This window comes from Protobothrops mucrosquamatus, unplaced genomic scaffold, assembly GCF_001527695.2.
Source record: "Protobothrops mucrosquamatus isolate PMUCROS unplaced genomic scaffold, P.Mucros_1.0 scaffold_257, whole genome shotgun sequence".
In the NCBI taxonomy this organism is placed as follows: Eukaryota; Metazoa; Chordata; class Lepidosauria; order Squamata; family Viperidae; genus Protobothrops; species Protobothrops mucrosquamatus.
Genome location: NW_015386333.1, coordinates 829,462 through 852,723, shown reverse-complemented (window position 1 = coordinate 852,723; position 23,262 = coordinate 829,462). Strand labels below are relative to the sequence as shown.

At 36.5% G+C, this 23,262-nt stretch overlaps 2 protein-coding genes across 3 annotated transcripts in view; one reads left to right on the top strand and one right to left on the bottom strand.

Annotated features, from left to right (window-relative positions):
* HGSNAT (heparan-alpha-glucosaminide N-acetyltransferase) overlaps positions 1 to 15,249 on the bottom strand; it is a 49,744-nt gene extending 34,495 nt beyond the window's left edge. Inside the window, exons 1-6 of the mRNA XM_015831469.2 lie at positions 15,094 to 15,249; positions 13,637 to 13,752; positions 13,085 to 13,215; positions 12,264 to 12,385; positions 6,583 to 6,652; positions 6,150 to 6,219 (exon numbers count right to left, since the gene is read on the bottom strand). Of these exons, the coding sequence (XP_015686955.1) occupies positions 6,150 to 6,219; positions 6,583 to 6,652; positions 12,264 to 12,385; positions 13,085 to 13,215; positions 13,637 to 13,752; positions 15,094 to 15,184 (600 nt within the window). The 5' untranslated portion in view covers positions 15,185 to 15,249. The remainder of the gene's footprint in view (positions 1 to 6,149; positions 6,220 to 6,582; positions 6,653 to 12,263; positions 12,386 to 13,084; positions 13,216 to 13,636; positions 13,753 to 15,093) is intronic.
* Positions 14,961 to 22,631, top strand: POMK (protein O-mannose kinase). Of its 2 annotated transcripts, XM_015831466.1 has the most exons (4): positions 14,961 to 15,053; positions 18,556 to 18,737; positions 19,813 to 20,121; positions 21,644 to 22,631. In XM_015831466.1, exons 3-4 carry the CDS (start codon positions 19,825 to 19,827, stop codon positions 22,412 to 22,414), a joined length of 1,068 nt encoding a protein of 355 aa, XP_015686952.1. In that variant the 5' UTR covers positions 14,961 to 15,053; positions 18,556 to 18,737; positions 19,813 to 19,824; the 3' UTR covers positions 22,415 to 22,631. The 2 variants fall into 2 exon arrangements, with proteins under 2 accessions (XP_015686952.1, XP_015686953.1); XM_015831467.1 differs by lacking the exon at positions 18,556 to 18,737.
* Positions 22,632 to 23,262: the final 631 nt, after the last annotated feature.

The window sequence follows — 23,262 nt, the reverse complement described above, 5'->3', positions numbered from 1 at the left end:
GTTTTCACTATTTTTCCTTGTTTGATAGTAAGTGTGGCACATTTGTCCAAGCCAAACTCCATTGCAATATCTTGGCTATATATACGGACAGTGTTGAGCAGCGATTCTATTTCAGATGATGTTTTTCCATACAGCTTCAGATCATCCATGTAAAGGAGGTGGGATAGTCTGGCAGATGTTTTTGATGTTTGATAGCCATATCCTGAATTATTCAGTATTGTTGACAGAGGAAACAGTGCAATAACAAATAGTAATGGTGATAATGAATCTCCTTGAAATATTCCTCTCTTGATGTTAACCTCTCCCAGTCTCTGACCATTGATCTGTAACTATGTCTTCCATTGTGCCATCGATCTTTGCACAAATTTTCTGATGTTTCTACTGACTCCTGTTATTTCTAGGCACTTGATTATCCAGTCATGTGGCAGAGAGTGAAATGCCTTTTTGTAGTCAATCCATGCCACATTCAGGTTGGTCTTCCTTGTCTTGCAGTTTTCCAAGATCATTTTGTCTATTAGGAGTTGATCTTTTGTTCCTCTGCTATTGGGGCGGTTTCCTTTCTGCTCCGGTGGAAAGAGATTGTTTTCAATTAGATGCTGTTGTACTGCATCAGCTACCACACCAGTTAGCAATTTGAAAGTTGTTGGTAAGCAGGTAATTGGCCTGTAGTAGCCTGGTGTTGCCCCTTTTGCTGGATTTTTCATTATTAGGTAGGTTTTCCCAGTTGTTAGCCACTTTTCAATTTCTCCTCCTTGTAGTATATTGTTGAACTGCTTGGCAACGAGTGGGTATAGAACAGTTAGATGTTTCAACCAAAACCCATGAGTTCATCTTCACCTGGTGCTGACCAATTTTTGATCTTCCTTGCTCTTTTTTCTACCATTTTTGTTGTTATTACTAGTTCTTTCATTTCACCTTCTGTTTTATTTGCATCCACCTCTTTTAACCAAGCCGCATCCTTGTTGTATTTCTTTGGATTATCCCATATCTGCTTCCAGAACTGCACTGTTTCTTCCTTGTGAGGTACTGACTGATTCATTGCAGTTTCTCCATTGATGGATTGGTAGAAACGTTTCTGATTGGATTGAAATTGGAGGTTCTACCTATAATTTGCAATTCGAGCTTCATATCTACTGATTTTCCTGGCTATAGCTATTATTTGCTGCTTTATTATTTCCAGTGCTTCCTTGATCTTCCTTGTTTCTAAGTAGTATTTCTTGATTAGGTATTCTTTGGTCTTCTCGTTCTTCAGCTTCTTTTCTTTCATCTGTTCTAGCTTGCTTGCATGTGATCTTAATTTGCTGATCTTATTTTCTAGCCTAACCTTCCATTTTTATGGTGCATTGTTTGTTTGTTTTTCTTCTTTGTTGATTTTGCATCCCAAATATTCAGTTATAACTGCAGCTGTGCTGTACATTAGTTGGTTTGTTTCTTGCAGTGAATTGGTGCTTATACTTGATATTGCAGTATTTGCATCTTTTAATGCTTGTGCTAGCTGTTTCTTTGGAACAAGCTTCAATGCAGGCAGCCTTATTCTGTTGTTTTTGTGCTGTTCTAGATGCTCAGTTATTCTTTGTTTCAATTCGTTTATTTCTTTAGTTAGAGGGCTTTGTTCTTCCTGAGGAAGAGGTGCCTGGTTTCCAAATGAGAACAGTTGTATATCTCTGCTGGATTCCTTCACTGACAACTCCGCCTGGTTTGCTCTACATTCTGAATTACTTCTGACAAGGCTTTGATTTCTTTGCCCTGGGTAAACCTTTGCAGTTCGTCCAATTTACTTTATTTCGTATTATAAATCGGCGTTGATCTGCTAGTCTCTGTTCTGTTATTTCTGATTCTGGATGTTGCTCTTTCCAGAACTGGTGCATTCGTTTTAGATATCCTCTTCTTGTTGGACTTGATCTGTAATAACAGATCATTATTTCTTTGTTTTCAATCACTGTGTATTTGTGACGGGTAAACACCTTTTCTTCCAGTAGTTCTGCAGCTGCTGGCCCTGGCTGCTCAGCCAACAGTCCTGAGTCCTGTAACCCATTTTTCACCAGATATCCAGGAACTCCAACATCTAGTGCGGACCTTGTTAACCTGGGCGACATCTGAGCCGGTATGGCATTCTGAAATTTACGTCTCACCATATTTTTTATGGGAGAGACACTCTTTGTCTGACTCCTCTGATGAGACCTGTCCAGTATGGTTGAACCTCTGGCATAGCTCTCATCTTCCTCAGAGTACACAAGCCCCATAACCACGTCAAGGTAGTGCCTCACTGGGGGTTGTTGTTATTATTAATCATCGCAGTCAGCCAGATGTTCAGACTGGATTTGGCATTTTTGTCTACCTATCGAGGAGTCCTTACCAAGGACCTGGGATAGGCATATGTGGATGTTTGATGGTATTACAGATATCATCGCAGGATGGAGGCAGTGTCGTGATTCCGTGCCAGTCTGTGTTCCCAACAGCTGAGTCCGGGGAATCTGAGGAGGAGGTGGAGGAGGCATTTGGAGAGCCATCAGAGTCAGAGAGAGGCTTTGATGAATTACAAGACTCACAATCTGATGAAGAGCCTGGTCCCTCTAATTGTGTTCTGGATGAAACTCAGCTTTGTGGGGAGGATGAGTCAGACTTGGAGGATTCACAGCTGATAGACATGATTGATGCTCGTAGACGCAGGCAATTATCTAGAGCAAGGATTTTCAACCAGTGGTACGGGTACCACCTGTGGTACATTGGCACCTGGCAGGTGGTACGTGACTATCCTAGAAATGTGGTAGTGGGGGATGGGAATGAGCTGAACCGGTGGCAGCACCGCACAAGCCTGAGCGAGAGATGGCTGGAGCTGCAGGGCTGTCAGGGCTCAGTGGAAGCGCCAAGATCAGCGCCAGGCTCCAGCTAGAGCTCGGCGCTGATCCTGGCGCTTCTGAGCCCAGAAGCGCCGATCAACTGGAATGTTGCAGCATCTCCAGGGTCTTGTTATTTACATTCAGATGCTTGGCAACTGATTCATATTTATGACAGTCACAGTGTCCCAGGGTCATGTGAAGTAACCAAAACCTGCTGCAGCTACCCAGCAGATGGGAGGAATAAAAACCAAACACCCCCCACCCTACCCCTGCTGCCAATCCTCAACAGAAATGCTCACAACAATGAAAACCTCGGACAGGAGGAAGAGCGCCGCCAAGTGGGCAGGCAGCTGTCTTGCTCTGCTGTGGCTTGGGGGGCACTTTTTTCAGTGCCATTGTAACTTCGAACAGTCACTAAGTGAACTGTTGTAAGTCGAGGACTACCTGTACTTCATCACTTTTTTTCTTTTGGGGGGGGTCATCAAGTTTTTGACACCTTGCTAGGCGACTGGTGGTACTTAGCTATTGCCATATCCTAAAAGTGGTACAATGGGTGAAAAGGTTGAAAAGCCCTGATCTAGAGCAGGTCAGCACCAGTCAATATGACAACTCCAGGGGAGGAGGAGAAGGCATTGAGAAGCCACGCCTTGGGACTGCTTTATAAAAAGGAAAGGTGTGAGCGGTGCTGGTTGTTGAAGGCAACCGTTTGTAAAGAACTTCCAGGGATCATGGTCTGTTTGTTTTACCAGTGAATTTCTTGTTTACCTCTTGCTCTGTTTGCTTTTGTAACCAATTATCTGTTGGGAAAGTATTCTCTGTTTTTGTTTTGGAGAAAAACTTATCAGGACTGTTTTGGAAATAAAAAGAGGTTGGTTTTTCCAGCCTACTGTTAAAGAGGGGTTAGTTCTTGTGACGCAACAAGGACAGACGTAGGCTGGGACAGAATAGGCGGTTCCTAATAAGGCTGCCTTTTGCAATTGACTAATGGCAAATTTGTCAATGCCAATGGTGTTCAAGTGGTGCTCCAGTTGTTTTGGGATTGCACCCAAGGCGCTTATTATTATTATTATTAGTATTATTAGTATTAGTATTATTTCATTTAATAACAGATGCATTGAAAAGGAATGTTTTGAAAGAAAATGCAATCTGGTGGATGTTAGGCAGAAATGCAGAAAGAAAGAAAAATGCAGTCTGGTGGATGTTAGGCAGTCTTCTAATGAGTCAAAGAACATAAAGAATAGTGAGAATGATGTTTTGTTTGTGCATCTGTGTATTTTGCCATTTTTAAATGGCTTATAAATAGATGCTAAATGCCTATTTTTCCCCTCTCCCTCAATTAGGTATATGATTTTTCAACTGAATTGTTTTATATTTAAATATTCTGGATATTTTATCTGGTCTTTTTAGTATACATTTCAGTATGAATATACTGTTTACCAAAGCATTTCTAGCATTGGTATGACTATAAATAATGGCACAGTAGATATTTTGACTCAGTCTTTTGTTAAAACGAGTACTTACAATTAACCGAAGAATAAAATTAAAGTTTTCCTGGAAAGATCTAGTTGCCACACACCCCAATGGCAAACAGGAACTTACAAAATAGATCAAATTCTAGCTTTTAAATGACCTGTAGTGATTTTCAAGCCTCTGAAAGAGTCATCCCTGCCATAGCCATTAACAGCATCAAGGCAATCTTTTTTTTTTTTTTTTCACTCTAAGCAAAGTGGGTGCACACTTCCTGGCATTATATTGTTGAAAGTTGAATCTATATCCCAAATGCACAGAAACATGCCCCTAAAGCCTCTGGATGCTGTTCAATCTAAACTTTTGCAAGTACTCTTCAAGGTTCCATGTTGTCTTCCAAATCTAATTCACATGGAAAGAGAAATGATTCCATTGGAGATGAGAGCCATTATTTGCTGTCTCTCTTATTGGCTCAAGCTTCTCCTTGATGACTTTATGTCAAGATAGAAAGTAAAAAAATGTAGCCAATTGAATTATTGCAGTCTTTTTAGCCAGCTTTCCTTCTTGGCAGCCTTTCAGACTTGCAAATTGCCTATTAAATCTGGTTTGTTCAGCACATTGCACAGCCATCTTTTTGATTCATTTTTATGTTCTTACTCTTGATAGAACATAACTCTTGCTTAAGCGTCCTAATCCTGGAAATTATATCATGAAGAAGTTCTTTCATTCTTTTACCTTAATTTTATATTTTTATCTATTTTGTTTTGCCTTGTTTTGTTTACTTCTCATATATGTACATTTTAATCAGCAGGTCTTGTTAACAGTTTTGTAGGAGATGACCAGGGTTGAGCCCAAAGGAGGGGTCAAACACGTCATCAGTCATAAGTCCCTGTGTGTCCACAACAGATCCCTGGTGCTTGACATGTTTTACTGTATTGCTTTTATTGTATATGAGTCTGCTTCTATGTGATGTTTTAATATTATTGCTGGTCATTGACTGTAAATAAAATAAAATACTATGTTAGGCTGTCTGTGGAAAAATATATAGTTTGGTATTGAGGGGTTCAAAACTAAGCTCTTGAAAGACTAGGGGACAAGTTAATTGGTTTTTAAGACTCATCAATTTGCTTTCGTTTTGCTTAATAATTTGCCATCTCAGAAATAGATATTTTATTATGGTATTTAGTCATGCCCTCCACAGCAACTATGTGGTAAGAGTGTTTCCTATATTCTTAAATGTCCAAATGAGCTCATTAACACCAACAACTTGGGCTAATTCTGTACATTCACCACTGTACTAATTGGTAATTAAGATTACAAAAGGAATTCACAGACATATCTGGTACTCTTGTAATTATATTTGGCCTCATTCTAGAGCAGAACAACGAATAAGTATAGCATTCTTCTGTTGTTTAACTAAACAGAGGTCAGTACTAATATCATATTAACAATAATTACTCAACATATTTAGGCTGAAACAATGATATTTATACAAGTATACGTTTTACTAAACTCAGATTGACTTTTATCTCTTGTTAAGCAAAAAATCATAGAAGAACTAGTGTCTGAAGCATTTACATGAAAAGCAACTCAGGTGCAGTGATGCTAGGTTACCTTCAAATTGAGGTTTACCTGTGATGGTTTTTACAGTTATTTCATGATAATAAAGCTCTCAGGCTTTATGGTCAACATGCACGACTGGACACATTAGAAGACAATTTATTTGTAGAGAAAAATCCAATTATCAGCCCATATAGTTAAGCTTTCATGACTTATTTGTGTCAGAAAACAGCAGTGAACTCTAAAAAATAATTTATATGATCCCACTATTAAAGATCTTACTGAATTAATAAGTCGATCAGTTTCTCTAGGATCCATCTTTTTGAAGAACCAATTTCTGACTTGTTCAGTGCTATAAAACAGAAATTTAGAAAATCAACTTTCGTCTTGAGTACCACAAATGTTCTTCTAAAACCATCATCATCCATTGTCACAATCAAGCACTTTGAAGCTATTGAAATACTTTTCTCTCAAAACAAGCAACTCTGGGAGCCGACTGATGAAGTTATAAGTGGAGAAAGAAAATCCCCCTGAAGGCTCTTTCCTTAATAAACAAAGAAAATACTTCTCCAAAATGCATACATTTTCAGAAAGATTTCTAGGAAAAATCTTAATATACTGCCCTGTTGTTCAATGGTTAAACTGACTTTAACATGCAAATATGAAAAAATAATGTTTACATCCAATTCATTCTCATTTTAAAATATTTACTTACTTTATGCAAATCTGTCCAATCATCAGAATAATGAAAATAGCCATGTAGATGAGAAATGCAAATAAAATAGCTGCATAAAAGAAAACACAATATTATATATTCTAAAACAATTGTTTTCATACTTTTTTTTTTAAAAAAAAAAGTCCATTTATATTTATCAGGATTATAATTGAAATTGCTTTAGTTTATTTCCAAGGCTTCCTGGAAAAGAAATAGCTAGGAAAAAATGATTAGATGTTATACCATAGCAAAGTGTAACATATTAAAATATTAAGATTAAATACTACGTAAGATGAGATAGGTTCAAATATAATAAAAAAGATTATGTGGCATCCATACAATACCCTAAAAATAGCCTACATAACTACATTTCTTGCTAATGTGCTTTGACAGCTGCCAGAAAGAAATCGTCAAAGATATTGCAGCAACAGGAATGGAAATGTCCCGCTGAAATCATGAGCCTCAAGAATAACTAAGGAGAGTGGGGGAAGCAGCTGAAATACCAATAATGGAAAAAGAGTAAATTGATATAAGATATGCCTGTAAATTAAGAAGATAGTATGTGCTATTATAACATTTCTTTTTATATTTCTTGAACAGATTTGGAGTTCACATTTATTAAGAAGTCACATTTCTTGCTGTAAAACAGATATCTTTATACAGAACATGTGGAAAGGAAAATGCTAAAGTCAGAAATAAAACTTTCATCAATATTCTTAAGGCTAGAGCTTGCATGAAAGAAGAGTAAAGACAAATTCTATTTAGGAAAAAAAAACATGGTGATAGGAAAGCTTGAGTTATTTAAACTTTCTAAGTACTTGTACTCTCCTCTATTATGTAATGAGAGAGAACTCAGTATAAAGACTGAACTGAGAGAGGTGATGAAAACCTTGAGAACATTCGTCCAACCTATACTAGACATGTTCCCGAGACATGCAATATTAAATCTTTCAGATATGGGAAGGAAATAAAAATCCAGAGAGCTCAGCTAATTACAGATAGTCCTCATTCAGCAACTACAATTGAAATTGGCAACTCAGTAATTAAATGAAGCATCCACTAATTGAAAAATCATGTAACCAGAGCTGTTCTTACGATTTTGCTTCAACCTTTCCTTTCTTTTAATCAACAGAAGATTAAGGATCAGTACTGGTTCATGCAAAGTTTAATCCCAACATTCCCTTTCTCAATGGCTACTGTACCACTCCCCAGTTCTGCTTCACATTTTTATATTATTGCAATCAGAGATTCTTGATCAGCCTCTTTTAGTTGACATACTTCAGCATTATCTGAATTTTAGACAACATTTCTGTTTTTAGAACTGCGAACTAGTTGCACATTTTATATATTTTTTTAAAAAGTTGTTGCATCAGAAAATGCATCTTGTCCAAATGGTGCTTTTTCAAAAGGCAATTAGACTTCCTTTGTTTTTTCTTGAAAGCCTTTTGAAAAAGCACCTTTGACCTGGATGACTGAGAAGCTCTACAGACATCCAGAAAATAGATCAACAATCTTTATTAATTCTGATGACTGAAGAAGCTGAGTTATGGGTTATGGCCATAAGAAACTGACATATTTTTAATAAAGAAACAATCCTTAAGAATTGAAATCTATAGAAATTACTCAAATCCTAAAAATATTACTTGGTATCAGATACAGGTTGGTTGGATGAAGAAAAACAGGAGATACATAATCCAAATTGCTAGAACTTCATGTTAATAAAAGATCAAGGAATTGCCAATTAGCTTGACTGAAATGTTCAAGAGAAAAGGAACACAGAAATCCAAAAATAAAAAATAAAAAAATGAATACTGCCCTTGGTTTTCCGCAACTATGAAATACATAGACTCTGTCATATAAGTAATATACAAGAGACTTGAATATATTCATATACTGTAGTCATTCTTTATAATACACAAGAAAATGCTTGTGGCTGTTATATAATCTCAGTTATGAAGTCCTATCTTAAACTTAAACTGAATTGTTGCTGCAATCAATTTCAATCCCATCTTCAAATGAAACCAGCATGGCTGCATAAAGAACTCTCTGACAAATTGAAAGATAAAAAGGACAAGTATAGAAAGTGGAAAGAGGGACACATGACTAACTCAGAATATCAGCAAATAGCCCAAGCCTGCAAAGACGAAGTGAGGAAAGCTAAGGCTCAAAATGAACTAAGGCTTGCAACCAAAGTCAAAAATAACAAAAAAAGCTTCTTTCAACATGTAAAAAACAAGAAAAAAGTGAAGGAAACAATTGATCCATTAGTGCGTGAAAGTGGCAAGAAGGTGACAATCAACAGGGAGAAAGCAGAACTATTTAACTCGTTTTTCGCATCTGTCTTTACACAAAGGGAAAAAATAGACCAACCTATCAAAAATAGTGCCATAAAAAACAAATAGAAATACAAGTTAAGATAGGCAAGAAAATGGTAAGTGAACACCTGTTCAGCCTAGACGAGTTCAAATCACCAGGACCAGATGGATTGCACCCCAAGATTCTCAAGGAACTGGCAGATGTGATCTCAGAACCACTGAACTATATTTTTCAAAGATCCTGGAGCACTGGGGAACAACCAGAGGACTGGAAAAGAGCTGATGTAGTTCCCATCTTCAAAAAAGGAAAAAAAAAGGACCCAGGAAATTACAGACCTATCAGCCTGACCTCAATACCTGGGAAGATTCTGGAAAAGATAATCAAACAACGAATCAGCAAACACCTACAGGCAAACAAAATAATTACTAAAAGCCAACACAGGTTTGTCAAAAACAGATCATGCCAGACAAATCTTATTGCATTCTTTGATCAAGTGACAAAATTAGTGGACCAGAGGAATGCTGTGGATATAATTTACTTGGACTTCAGTAAGGCATTTGACAAAGTAGATCACAACCTACTACTTGATAAGATAGAAAAATGCGGGTTAGACAGCATCACCACCAGATGGATCTGTAGCTGGCTGACCGCCCGTACTCAGCGTGTGGTCCTCAATGGAACCGCATCTACATGGAGGGAAGTGTGTAGTGGGGTGCCCCAGGGCTCTGTTCTGGGCCCAGTGCTCTTCAACATCTTCATCAACGATCTGGACGAGAGGATAGACGGGGAACTCATCAAATTTGCAGACGACACCAAGCTGCCAGGAATAGCCAACACTCTAGAAGATAGGCTTAAGATACAGAAGGATCTGGACAGACTTGAACACTGGGCGCTATCTAACAAAATGAAATTCAATGGTGAACAAAGTAAGGTTCTACATTTAGGCAAGAAAAACCAAATGTACAGGTATAGTATAGGGGGTACCTTGCTCAATAGTAGTAACTGTGAGAGGGATCTCGGAGTCCTAGTGGACAATCATTTAAATATGAGCCAGCAGTGTGCTGCAGCTGCCAAAAAAGCCAACACAGTGCTAGGCTGCATTAACAGAGGGATAGAATCAAGNCCACTTTACAATGCCTTGGTAAGGCCACACTTGGAATACTGCATCCAGTTTTGGTCACCACGATGTAAAAAAGATGTTGAGACTCTAGAAAGAGTACAGAGAAGAGCAACAAAGATGATTAGGGGACTGGAGGCTAAAACATATAAGGAACGGTTGCTGGAATTGGGTATGTCTAGTTTAACAAAGAGAAGGACGAGGGATGACATGATAGCAGTGTTCCAATATCTCAGGGGCTGCCACAAAGAAGAGGGAGTCAAGCTATTTTCCTGTACCTGAAGGCAGAACAAGAAGCAACGGATGGAAACTAAGCAAGGAGAGAAGCAACCTAGAACTAAGGAGAAACTTCCTGACAGTTAGAACAATTAACCAGTGGAACAACCTGCCTCCAGAAGTGGTGAATGCGCCAACACTGGAAGTTTTTAAGAAGAAAATGGACAGCCATTTGTCCGAAATGGTATAGGGTTTCCTGCCTGAGCAGGGGGTTGGACTAGATGACCTCCAAGGTCCCTTCCAACTTTATTATTATTATTATTATTATTATTATTATTATTATTATTATTATTATTATTATTATTATCTTACATGACAGAGAGAAGATTATCCTAGGAAACTGTAGGATAAAGTTGTTCAGATTCACTTGGGGTTAGACTCTAGCTGTACAGGTTCCATGGCACTCCCTGAGGCATGGTCTTGAGTGATAATCTGAGAAGAATTTGAACCTGTTAATTATGATGAAGTGGATAAAGTCCTTGAATTTGTGAGTTCCTCTACCTGTGTTTTAGATCCACATAAGGTTAATATTTTCTTATGGGAGAAGGTGGCTCCATTTGTTTCAAAGAGGTAGTTGTCTGTCCTCTCCTCAAGAAGCCCACACTGGACAATTTCAACCAGTTTCCAACTTCCCCTTTTTATGGAAGGTGGCACTAATCATGCCTTTGATCACCTTTCGTGGGTGTGGGATGGGGTAGTTCATCCATCTGGCTTTCTTTGATCTCTCAGTGGGTTTTGATACCATCAATCATGGCATCCTTCTGGACTGACTCAAGAGGCTGGGATTAGAAGCCATCGTGTTGCAGTAGTTGTCCTTTTTCTGAGGCCTGTAGCAGTTGGTGTTGATACAGGTGGTCCTCAACTTATGACCACAAGTAAGCCTAAAATATCCATTGATAAGCAAGACAGTTAAGTGAGTTTTGCCCCATTTTAAACCTTTTTTGCCCAGTTGTTAAGTGAATCGCTGCAGTTGTTAAGTTAGTAACACAGCTGTTAAGTGAATCTGGCTTCCTCACTGACTTTGCTAAAGGTGACCTCGGGACACTGAAACCATCAAAAATATGATTCAATTGCCTCTGAAAAATGTGAATTTTGATCATGAGACCATGGGGATGCTGTAGCAGTTGTTAAGTGAGAAAAATGGCTGTAACTCACCTTTTCCATTGTAACTTTGAAAGGCTGAGTCAACCTTAAGCCATTCAGGATCAAACTCCTGTGTAGTGAGCAGAGTCAGCCTGCGATACTCCATTCTAATCTTTGCACCACCATGGCTCTTAGGATAGCTTACCACCGTTTTAGGCAGACTAAGACTATTGCTTAATTCTTAGAAAATTCTCCCTAATATTCAGGTAAATTCTTTAATTTCAACCTATTAGTTTTTCTTGTTGGAGAAAAACAGAGAATAACTACCAAACATATTCAACAGAGAATAACTACCAAACATATTCCATATTCTTCCTTTTAAAATGGAGTGCCCAGAAATAGACACAGTGTTTCAAGAGTGGCCTTATCAGCACAGAACATAATAAAACCATTACCTCCCATAACCTGGATGGAATGCTTCCACTAATTCAGCTAATGCTCATCTGGTGTCCTACATTCTTTTCATGCCAAATCATGTCTCCCCATGTTTTGTCTAATTTTTCCTGTCCAATGCAGAACCTTGTACTCATCATAGCTGAATATAATGCTACAGCTGACCCATTGTTGAAGCCTGTAAGTTATTTATAATATTATCAAGTATGGGAGAAAAGAGGCTGAAATGTCCAAAAGTGACCTCAGAGTTAGTTAGCAGATTTCCACTCTGCAAGTTTTAGGTTCTTCTTGTTCATAGGATATAGGTGAACTGAGATGGGATAGCACACTTAAATAGAAATAGTTAAGCCAAACATGACTATACATTAGTCATTTTTCTAAATGAATTAAGGCAAACATTATAACAAACAAGTTATAAAAGTTTAAAGTAACATACGGAGATAGCTGTTGATATGATTTTGATTGATAATTATATCACATGTAACGTTTGTGATATTGCTCTGGAGACGCCTAATTCTTAAGGAATAGTTTCCATATTCTCCAAAATGATAATGAATCCTAGAGACAGAAAAGAGAAAAAAATATTTGTGAAATTAGATCAAGTTAGAACAATTTTGACAACATATGAACAGAGTTAGTGCCCTTAAAAGTTTAAAAGAACTAAATATAAACAACTCCATTAAACATAACCTTAAAGTCATCCAAGTTTTCCAGATGTGTTAATATTTGATACATGAGGTTATCAAAATTCTTAAGGAAGAGGTTTCATATGTCTCACAGAAAATGCTATTACTGCTCACCAAGCTGGGAGACTCCAACATACTTGAGCATTTTATAAGCACTAAAGAATCAGAGAGCTTTAAGCACTATGAATACACTTGTATATTTTCTTATTGATATGTATGCTTATGGAATATATGCAAATCTCAACAATTCTCAATAGGTTCATTTTCCTTGTATTATACTTATCATTTCATTTGCAGAGATTTAGTGATTTTTATCTTTGAACCGTTTATCCTACCATCTCTAATATAATTTTTTGGATGTTTGGATATGTTATAGAGCCAGCAACTACTGCTGCCTGTTGAATTTTGTTTACATAACATTAATGTTTTAGTATAAAATTAAATAATGTATCTAAATAGACATTTCAGTCCCTTTTTGGATAAATTACCTAAATAAATTACTTACAATACTTCTGTGATTTCTCTAAGAGATAACCACATAGCAGAAGTTACACATCTTAAAAGGACTAACCTGCACAGTTCTTTTCCTTCTTTAAAACGATTGACCATCAGCGTGAGGGCATGCTGAGTATCAATAGCTACAATGTGAGCTTCTTTGGATGTTCTGTTCATCTGGATAGAAATCAGCTCCTGTTGCAAACACTAAAAAATGAGGAAAAATTACAAATTGATTTGCCTTGCTATAGGTGAACCAATATTCTTATCTTTAAAATTAAAAACAAATAGAAGGGTTACTGGATCTAGAATAAACAATGTAATTTATTCTAAAAGAAATAGTTCTGGGTGAAGCTATACAATTATATTCTAAGATTTTAAAATTACCTTGATTTTATATATTCAGAATTCTAGTATCTAAAATAAAATGTATTTCATTAGGCTAGCTGATTATATTTGCTTCTGATTAGACCAGTTTTCTTCCATAACTGTCACTCAGTTCAAACACGAATCATGGTTTACAAGTATGAATTGCAGTTTGACTCAGATGAAGCATTTTATCCAATTTGAATCATTTTACAGGTATTTTGATTATAGGACTTTCCCCTCCCCTTAAGATTTTAATTACCTCATAACAATAATCTGAGACCCAATAAATGGACAAGTTGTCAATGAGCAACTCATTATGAATTCGTAATAAAGCTTGATCCATTTTCAAGTTCCACAGAGGCCGTCTGGATATATCTAGAATTAAAAATGAAGGTGATTTAATATTTATGTATTTAAAAAAACAGAATTGGATATTTTTGTCTGGCTGGTTTGGAAAAATTGAGAATCCTGGATTTGTCTCTTTTTGTCTTGTGTACTTTGAGATCTCAAAAAACATTTCAGAAAGGAAAACATAACCAGCAATATAATGTGATTACTATATGTTCTTTATACCAAATAACCTTACCAACATAGCTGAATATTGCATTATATAACGATAACATAATTAACCAATATAATAAAATCGCCTAATAATAATACTGATGTATCCATTATTAACCAAGATAGCAAATAACATACCAACTGCTACACACTCTCCAAAGGTTTTGTCTTAACTAACCTCCAGAAAATTGTAACAGATGTAACAGAAAGCTATTCCATATCCTTCGTATCCTCTCCTTAAAATACTTTTCTAAGCCTGGAATTAATTTTATTTTAAGATTAATAAATAATGAATAATTTATTATTTTTGAAAATAAAAAATTAAGAGGAAAGCCCTTATTGCTGAAGAATATTTTTGAGAAAAATGTTTCCTTGTTAAACTGAAGATAAATTCACATATAAAAGCACAATTTTCTCATTTGCAATTTAGATTTATATATCAGGAATACCATAGCTGACTGAAAGCAGAAGTAGAAAACGAAATAAGTGAGCAAATAGTTGATAGGAATGACCCATCTGGTCACATTAGATAATATACACAACCACAAGGTGGAGTCAAAGTGCTATTGGATGTCTGTTTTGATATCCCTAATTTTTTAGCATTTGCAAAATTGGTAACTTAATTCGGACAGAGAAGCAAGCTGTGATTTAGGGACAGGTAGGACATCAAGTATGATCACTAGCCAAAAGCTGGAGACTAGAGTAAATACGACAGAGCCAACAAGATCCCTCCTGACCAGATGAATTGTGAAGAACTGATCCACAGCTTTTTTTTATCTTAGGCACTGGATTTAAGTGCATGTTTAGTTTTTGATTATTGTTTCTAAGCACCTCCTAATGTCTTCAGAGAGAGAAAATAATACAGTAAACTGCAAGCAACTGCGCCGTTAAAACAAGGTAAGATGAAGCCATTCGCTAAAAGCGAAGCGGCCTTCCTTCCTTCCTTTCCTTCTCTCCCTCCTCCCCAACTGACTGTCGACTCCCACCGCTGAGGGAGCTCTTCTGGAGTCGAGCCTCTTTTCACTGGGCAAAACAGAAAGCAAAGGGAATTCTGCTGCGCCTGTAAAAAGCTCCTGCTAGACCTGCGAAGGACCGAAGGAGGCAGCGCTTACAAGGTACGAGAGGAGATATTGCGGCGGGGAAGACAAAGCTTACCGTGGGGCTGAGCTAAGCCCGACAAAAGGAGCGCGATAAGGGCCCCCCCGAGATAGGCAGCCGAGCGGCCCCGGCAATCCAACGCCACCATACTCGCTGCCTCTATTCCTCTTTTGCTCGAAAGCAGAGGAGTGCGCCGCTCTGCCAGAAGGAGGAGGAGGCCGCTTCCTGCTCTCTGTTTCTTCCCCCCCCCCCACCTCGCGCGCGCGCGCGCGCGCTCCGCGATATTTGGGAATGAAACAGCGACCGGTGCTGCTATTGGATAATCGCTGCAGTTGTGTAGAGTAAGGTGGTCTTGACCATTGAAGAGAGCAGCAAAGATCGTGAAAGCGGGGCTCGAGTGACCAAACTTTTTTTCTTTTTCATTCACGCGGCTTTAGGCTTTGCCATTTGTCAATTTTAAATACTTCTGCTCCTTCTGATGTCTGTTCTAAATCACTGCGGTCATTTCTGATAAATTTCTAATTTCTGAGCAGTTAAGTTGCGAGGACTTCAACTTCATGCTGGGTGAGGAATTCTGGGAGTTGAAGTCTTCGCATATCAAAGATTGAGAAACACTGCTCTAGTCTAGAGAATACATTTCCAATACAATTTTAATTATACATTTCAGCTTGATACTTACAAAATAAACTCACAACCTATAATACTTTTAACGATTAATATTTAACAAATTTATTTACTTTAGTATATTACACTTTTGTTGTGACATCCCACAGCATATAGGTGGACCAAGGACATCTTTTGCTATACTGTTATTTATAGCAATGACTGTACTTTCATTGGAATGATACAAGTAATAATGCTTAAATTTAGAGTTTGTATAATTACAGCACGGTTCTTTCTCCTAACTCAGTTTGAACCACAGTGTTTTTCATTCCATATTTTAGATTGGTCATTATTTCAATTTATTAAATTTTAAATAGTGGTTGACCCAAGCAGATCATTTTCTTGATAGTTATCATGTCCTGACCTTAACAGACCAAATGTGCCCAGTATATCTGGCAAATAGGAAAACAGTAGCATAATATAATATTTCAACTCCTTTTATTAGCAATCGTGTCAGAGGTATATCAACACACACGCACACACACAAATGTTGGAATTCTGGCATGACTTAAAAGACATAAAGTTGGCATTCTTTTGAAGAACACATCCTATCACAATATAGATATTTGGATTTCTTTGTAATAATGAAAGAAGCTGGTAGCAGCAATAAAATTTATTATTGAAATCACCTAAAGGAGTTAATATAATATATAAAAGAAATGTCTCTAAAGAAATATCTCTAAAGAGCAAATGTTTGTGAGAAGTTATAAATTGCTTCATGTAGCAGTGTCATACAAGCATTCAGGAATAATTTTTTTCATGACCATTTTTTGCTTCCTTCTATACATACCCAGGAAAATATAGACAGAGGCATATCTTAGTATAAAAATGGAGTGAAAATAAAACTTCATAACACATTAGAATTATGGGGAAAGAATTGTGGAAGGTTAAAGGCAGCAAAGATCTACAGAATGTATAGTGGATTCAGAAATTATTCAGACCCCCTTCACTTTTGTCAATTTTGTTATGCTGCAGCCTGATTCTACAGTATTTGAAATTTATTTTTCTCATTAATCTACACTCAGTACCCCATAATGACAAAATGAAAACAGAATTTTAGAATTGTTTGTAAATTTATTAAAAAGAAAAATGAATTATCACAGTGTCATAATTATTCAGACCCTTTGCAACAATACTTGAAATTTAGCTCTGGTGCCCTCCATTTCTCTTGATCATGGCAGACATGCTTCTACACCTTGATTGGAGTCTACCTGTGGTAAATTAAATTGGGACAAGATTTGGAAAGGCACACACCTCTCTATAGAAGGTTTCACAGCTGACGATGCATACTGTAGCAGAGCAAAAGCCATGAGGTCAAAGGAACTGCCTACAGAGCTCAGAGACAGGATTATTGCAAGGCACAGATCTGGGGAAGGCTACAATAAAATTTCTGCTGCAGGGAAGGTTCTTAAGAGCACACTGGCCTCCATAATTCTCAAATGGAGGAGGTTTGGTACAACCAAGACTCTTCCAAGAGCTGATCAACCAGTCAAACTGAGCAATCAGGGGAGAAGGGCCTTAATAAGAGAGGTGACCAAAAATTCAATGGTCACTCTGGCTGAGTTCCAGAGATCCTGTGTGGAGATGGGACAGAGTTCCAGAAGGACAACTATCACTGCAGCCCTCCATGATATGGGCTCTACGGCAGAGTGGCTAGACAGAAGCCTCTTCTCAGTGCAAAATACATGAAAGCCTGCTTAGAATTTGCAAAAAAGCACCTGAAGAACTCTCAGATTGTGAGGAACAAGATTCTTTGGTCTGATGAAACCAAGACTGAACTGTTTGGCTTCAATTCTAAACATTATGTCTGGAGGAAACTAGGCACCGCTCATCACCTGCCTGATATCATCCCAACAGTGAAGCATGGTGGCAGCATTATCCTTTGGGGTATTTTCAGCAGCAGGGACTGGGAGACTGGTCAGGGTTGAGGGAAAGCTGAATGGAGCAAAGTTCAGGGATATCCTCAATGAAAACCTGTTGCACAGCGCTCAAGACCTCACACTGTGCTGAAGGTTCATTTTCCAACTTGACAATGATCGTAGGCACCAGTCAAGACAACACAGGAGTAGCTTAGGGACAACTCTGTAAATGTTCTAGAGTAGCCCAGTCAGAGCCCTTATTTGAACCCTATTAAATATCTCTGGAGGACCTGAAAATAGCGATCCACCGACGGTCGCCATCCAACCTGACTGAACTTGAGGGGATGTGCAAGGAAGAATGCAGAATATTCCCCAATCTAGGTGTACAAAGTTTGTTATGTCATACCCAAAAAGACTCAAGGCTGTAACTGTGGTCAGAAGTGCTTCAACAAAGTACTAGTGAACAGCCTTAATACTTACGCCAATGTGATATTTAAGGTTTTTTTCCTTTTAAATAAATATACAGACATTTCTAAAATTCTATTTTCAATTTGTCATTATGGGGTACTGAGTATAGATTAATGAAAAAAATTAATTTCAACAATTGTAGGATCAGACTGCAGCATAACAATATTGACAAATATGAAGGGGATTTGAATACTTTCTGAATGCACTTTATTGTACATTTTTTAGTTAAGCATTTCTATTTTGCATTTTTAATGTCCAAAAAATCTTAAGATTTTAGATATGGATGGAAAGAGACAAAGCATGAACTAGCCAGTAAAGGACTGTTATTTGGATGCTCTGAGAAGCTATGGTAATACAATGTACATATTGTCCATTCAAATATATATCTAAAAATATTTAAATGTCCCAAAATGATCTAAGTTGTATTAATGCACACGTCTGTAGTAAAAGTCAACCAAACTATATTTTTAGTTTTCCAAATTTTTTTGTTAAGAAATAAATAGAAATAAGTTTCATCTGTTCACTTCAGTGCAGAAAGGCTTTACATTTCAATCAGAATCTGAAAGACTGAAGCAAGGGGATATGTGACTCTGTCCTATTTTATCTCTATGCGCAAACGACGGACAACTCATGTGGCTCAAAGCAGGGAATACTGGGATTGTATTATGCCGATATTGATAACAATATATAAGCTGTAAAGATAGGAAACAGGTAAGCCTAGTACAATAGGACAAATCTATTGAATAATAGTTTATTTCATTCTGCCTAGAATTTCTGGATGCTGCAAACCAGAAAGATTTTTAATTCTTTTTTACTCAGTTTTTCCAGATCCTATCTATTTCTATACATTAATTTAGGCATATCGGTAGAAATATATTCCATTACATTTTTCTATATAAAACTATCTCTAAGAAGAAGTGAAAACACGCAAAACTCCCCGAGAAATAGATTAAAAAAAACAATTAGAAAAGAATGTGGCTTCCATGAATTTATATTTCTTTTGTTTTCATTATACGCTTACATTTATAAATATTTAAAATTTATTTGAAAGCCTTGGTGAATTCAGCTAGACTTATTTGTCAATAGTCATGTATACAGTACTATTGACAGTAAATATTTCCTGCTGAAATCATTAAAGCCAGCAGAACTTGAAATATTGGAATTAGGGTAATACCAATGATGAAAACATTCATTAATGATTTCTAGCAGAGATTCATAGAATTTGATAGTTAAACAAGCTTTATTGTTCATCAGGATACCTATAAGGAGTACAGTAAAGTTCTTATGTAACTGAAGAGCAGAACCAAGTCATGAACAAAATCTGCTTTCCTTTCGTAGCTCCGCAAGTGATGTGTACATATGTTCCCTTAATACATTTCATCATGTTCTCTAGAAGGCAATGGAATATTTTGCTTCAGCAAATATAATTTGAAATTATTTGGTTTCTTTAAATGAAAATATTAATTGAATCTAATATCAATCAGTGAAACAGATGAATGTAGATGTGTATTTAGCATTTGAATAAATTGGATTAAAGCATATTTTTCCCATGTGTGCAGAATTGTTTCAATAGATCATGATTTATAAATGTAACTATATCACCTTAACATTAACTCATTTTGTATGTATATTTCTTGCTATATTAGGGGTTTTTTTGAGATCACAGCTATGCACAAAAATAAAATCCTGATAGTATAAAAAATATTCTGAAATATTTAGCTTGACCATCACCCCTTTTGCTGGTTTGTTATGTTCAATTAATAATTTGTTACTGTTTATTTTTCAGAAATTATGAAAGATGATAGTTACAACATGGACAAAAAAGGCTTGTGATTTAAAAAGTGATATTAAGCAAAAGCTGATCTTTTTACCCTTCTTTTTGCTTTTAACTGTGCTGCTTGTGATCTTGTTTCTCTACCAATACCTCGGCAATGTATATTTTTCCAATGGAGAATCCAATGTTGAGCAAAATTTCTGTCCATATGGCAACTTCAAATTAGGAACTATGAAGAATTGCTCACCATGGTTGTCTTGCAAGGCTATAAAAAGAGAAGTCCGTAAACTGAAATATGTTGATGAAGGAGCTGTAAAAAGGGTTTGTATAACTTAATGGACTCAAACATAATAAAATACTCTATACATTCCCAGGTCACTAAATGTCTATGGAGTTTCTCAGTCATTCAGGTCATGGTTTGTCCCAAAGGTGCTTTTTCACAAGGCAACTGGATTTTCTTTTTTCTTTTTGAAGACGTTTTGCTTCTCATCCAAAAAGCTTCTTCAGCTCTGACTGGATGGTAGGGAATGGAAGAATTTATACTCCTTGCAGTATAAATGACCAGCTGTCAGCAAGGAGTATAAATCCTTCCATTCCTCACCATCCAGTCAGAGCTGTAGAAGCTTCTTGGATGAGAAGCGAAACGCCCTCAAAGAGAAAAAAGAAAGTCCAGTTGCCTCGTGAAAAAGCCCATTTGGGACTTCCAGATCTCTGTGACTAATGATAACCCCAATCTACAGAGAGATGCATAGGCATTCTCAGAATCTACTGCTGTTGTCAAAATAATGAAAGCAATATTACATTGTTTTGTATAGATAAGCAGTCACAAGACATTTACAAAAGAATAGAGTTTCTGTCATATCAGGCCAACATTACTTTGGTCACTTCCCCTTTCCCTCATGAAGATGCTGCTGAAGAAATTGATTTTCTTAATATTTCTATTAGAAAAAGTTCTAAATAACATGCTACACGCATTTCTGTTTCACTCTAAAATGAAATTGTTTTGTAAGTAAATGCTAATGATTCCAGAGGAATGTGGATGATGTCTAAAAATAAATACACATTTATAAACAAGTGTTTATAATATAGTAATTTACATTTACTGAAGTATTTATTTCTAAACAAAATGTTTTTGTTGAGATAAGGCATAGACATGGTATTTACTAATTTTTCTTGTGTTATTTACATCTAATTAGCACTGATTAGTAGATTTATAAATGAACTCTCCTCTTTGAAGGTCAAAGTTGGGCATGGCCTGGATTAGAAAACAGTTGAATTTTAATTCCCAGCTGCTTTTTCCATCTTTTCTTTCCACTTACTTGGGAAAAGAAGAGCTCAGTGGAATCCTTTCAAGTTTCTTAGCTTTATAGACACTGAGTATTGACTGAGCTGAGCTGTAAGCAAAACCCACCCATTTCATAAAGACAGAAACATATTCTAAGCTAACATTTGGAAGGAGACAATTAGATATTTAGAAATATACCAATCTCTATCAAATAAAACCTGGGAAGAGATGTATGTATATATACTGTAATAAAAAAAATTCTTGTTCATTTATAGAAAACACTCCATATCTGTTTATAGATATGATTATAGATGGATTTGACCCATCTTTGTAAGCAACACAAATTTACTTAAATGCTGCTGACTAGTTTTCTCTTATGCATGATCTGTTTTGAAATAATGACATATAAGTGGCTTTTGTTATAACTGGATGCTTAGTAAAGGTGTGGATCCCAGCAACTCATAAAATGAATAGCATGTTTAAATAATAGTGAACATTAGTGGCTGTATGTGTGAGATACATATGCATATTTCTCTTCCTCTCCCCTTTTCTTTCTAGGTTTTTCTTTCTGAGTGGAAAGAAAACAAAGTGGCACTTTCCCAGCTAACTGTGCCAGAGTTACAAGAAGACTTTATTCATGGGCTTCAGACACTAAAAAAGTTACAAAGCAAGCATGTGGTCAAACTCCTTGGATTTTGTGAAGAGGAGTTCATGATTCTTACGGAGTATCACCCATTTGGATCCTTGAAAAATGTTAATGAGATATTGAACCTGCCAAAATATAAAAATTACAATACATGGCATAACAGATTTCTGCTTGCCATAGGCTATGTGAGCATTATCCATTTTTTACACAACAACCCCCTTGGCACTTTTGTTATGTGTGACTCCAATGATCTAAATAAAACACTGTCGCAATACTTATTGACCAGCAGCTTTCATGTGGTTGTGAATGACTTGGATGCCTTGCCCCTCTTGAATAGGAGGGCTGGTGAATTGATCAAGTGTGGTCATCGGGAACTGGAAGGTGAATGGGTTGCTCCTGAGCAGCTATGGCCATATGGAAAAGAAGTACCTTTTGAAGACCATCTCATGCCTCCCTATAATGAAATGGTAGACATATGGAAAATCCCTGATGTTTCTAACTTTCTTTTGGGAGATGTCGATGGAAGTGATCTTGTCAGATTTCACTTATTCAGTATACATGCAGCATGTAAAAAAAATGCATATGAAAGACCTTCTGCTCAGATAGTACTAGACAGATATAAAAATGTTCTTGCTTCACTTTTGAAAGAAGCAACTGTGTCCAATACAAGGGACATGTTATAAAAAATTAATGGAATGCTTCAATAACACAAGTAGTATTGGGTATGTTCAATGTCCATTGTTGTATGATTTTTTTTTCTTCAATCAAAAATAGTTGAGAATGTTATAAGCATAAGTGGGGAAATTCTTAAATAACTTCAAATGTTTGTAAGAGCTTGTATAGGAACAAAAATGTGTGCTTGAAAATTCAAATTGTTTTTATAATTTTAAAATAAAATTCCTGTATCATGGTAGCACTAATGCACTAAAGATCAATCATTTGATAGAGGCAATTCTTTAATTTATAATTGATTGTGCAATTCTTTCTCTTGAATTTTTTTTAGTATGTTCCCAATTAATCTCATTCTGTCCTGGTAAAATTGCTCCTTGGATTTTAATTCCATCAAAATGTTAATGTAGTCTTGAATACATTGTGCTAGGATTAATATATGAAGAGTGAACACTTGAGTATGTAGTTATAAGAAGTGCAGGAATATTATGGTTTCAGATATACTATTGTGGCCTAAGGAAGCATTGCTGCTCAGTTAAGCTAGTTCAAATGGCATGAAACAAACCAGAGTAAAAATTGCATTATTAACAAAAAAAATCTGTATTTCCTTAGGAATATCAATGTGAGATGATTTTAATATTTTGACAAATGCACTTCTGGCAAACATCTCCTGTGTATAACGATTTAAACCTACTCCAAGAAATCTTTTGAAACTTAAAATGAACTTAAGTGGGAGCGTTGAAGCCATTTTTCAGGTATAACAGTGGATGAATGTTTTCAGCAGGAAGCCATGTTTCCCACTGACACTACTTCATATATTAGTTAAATAATAGTATACCAAGTAGTGTAGTACATTTTGATA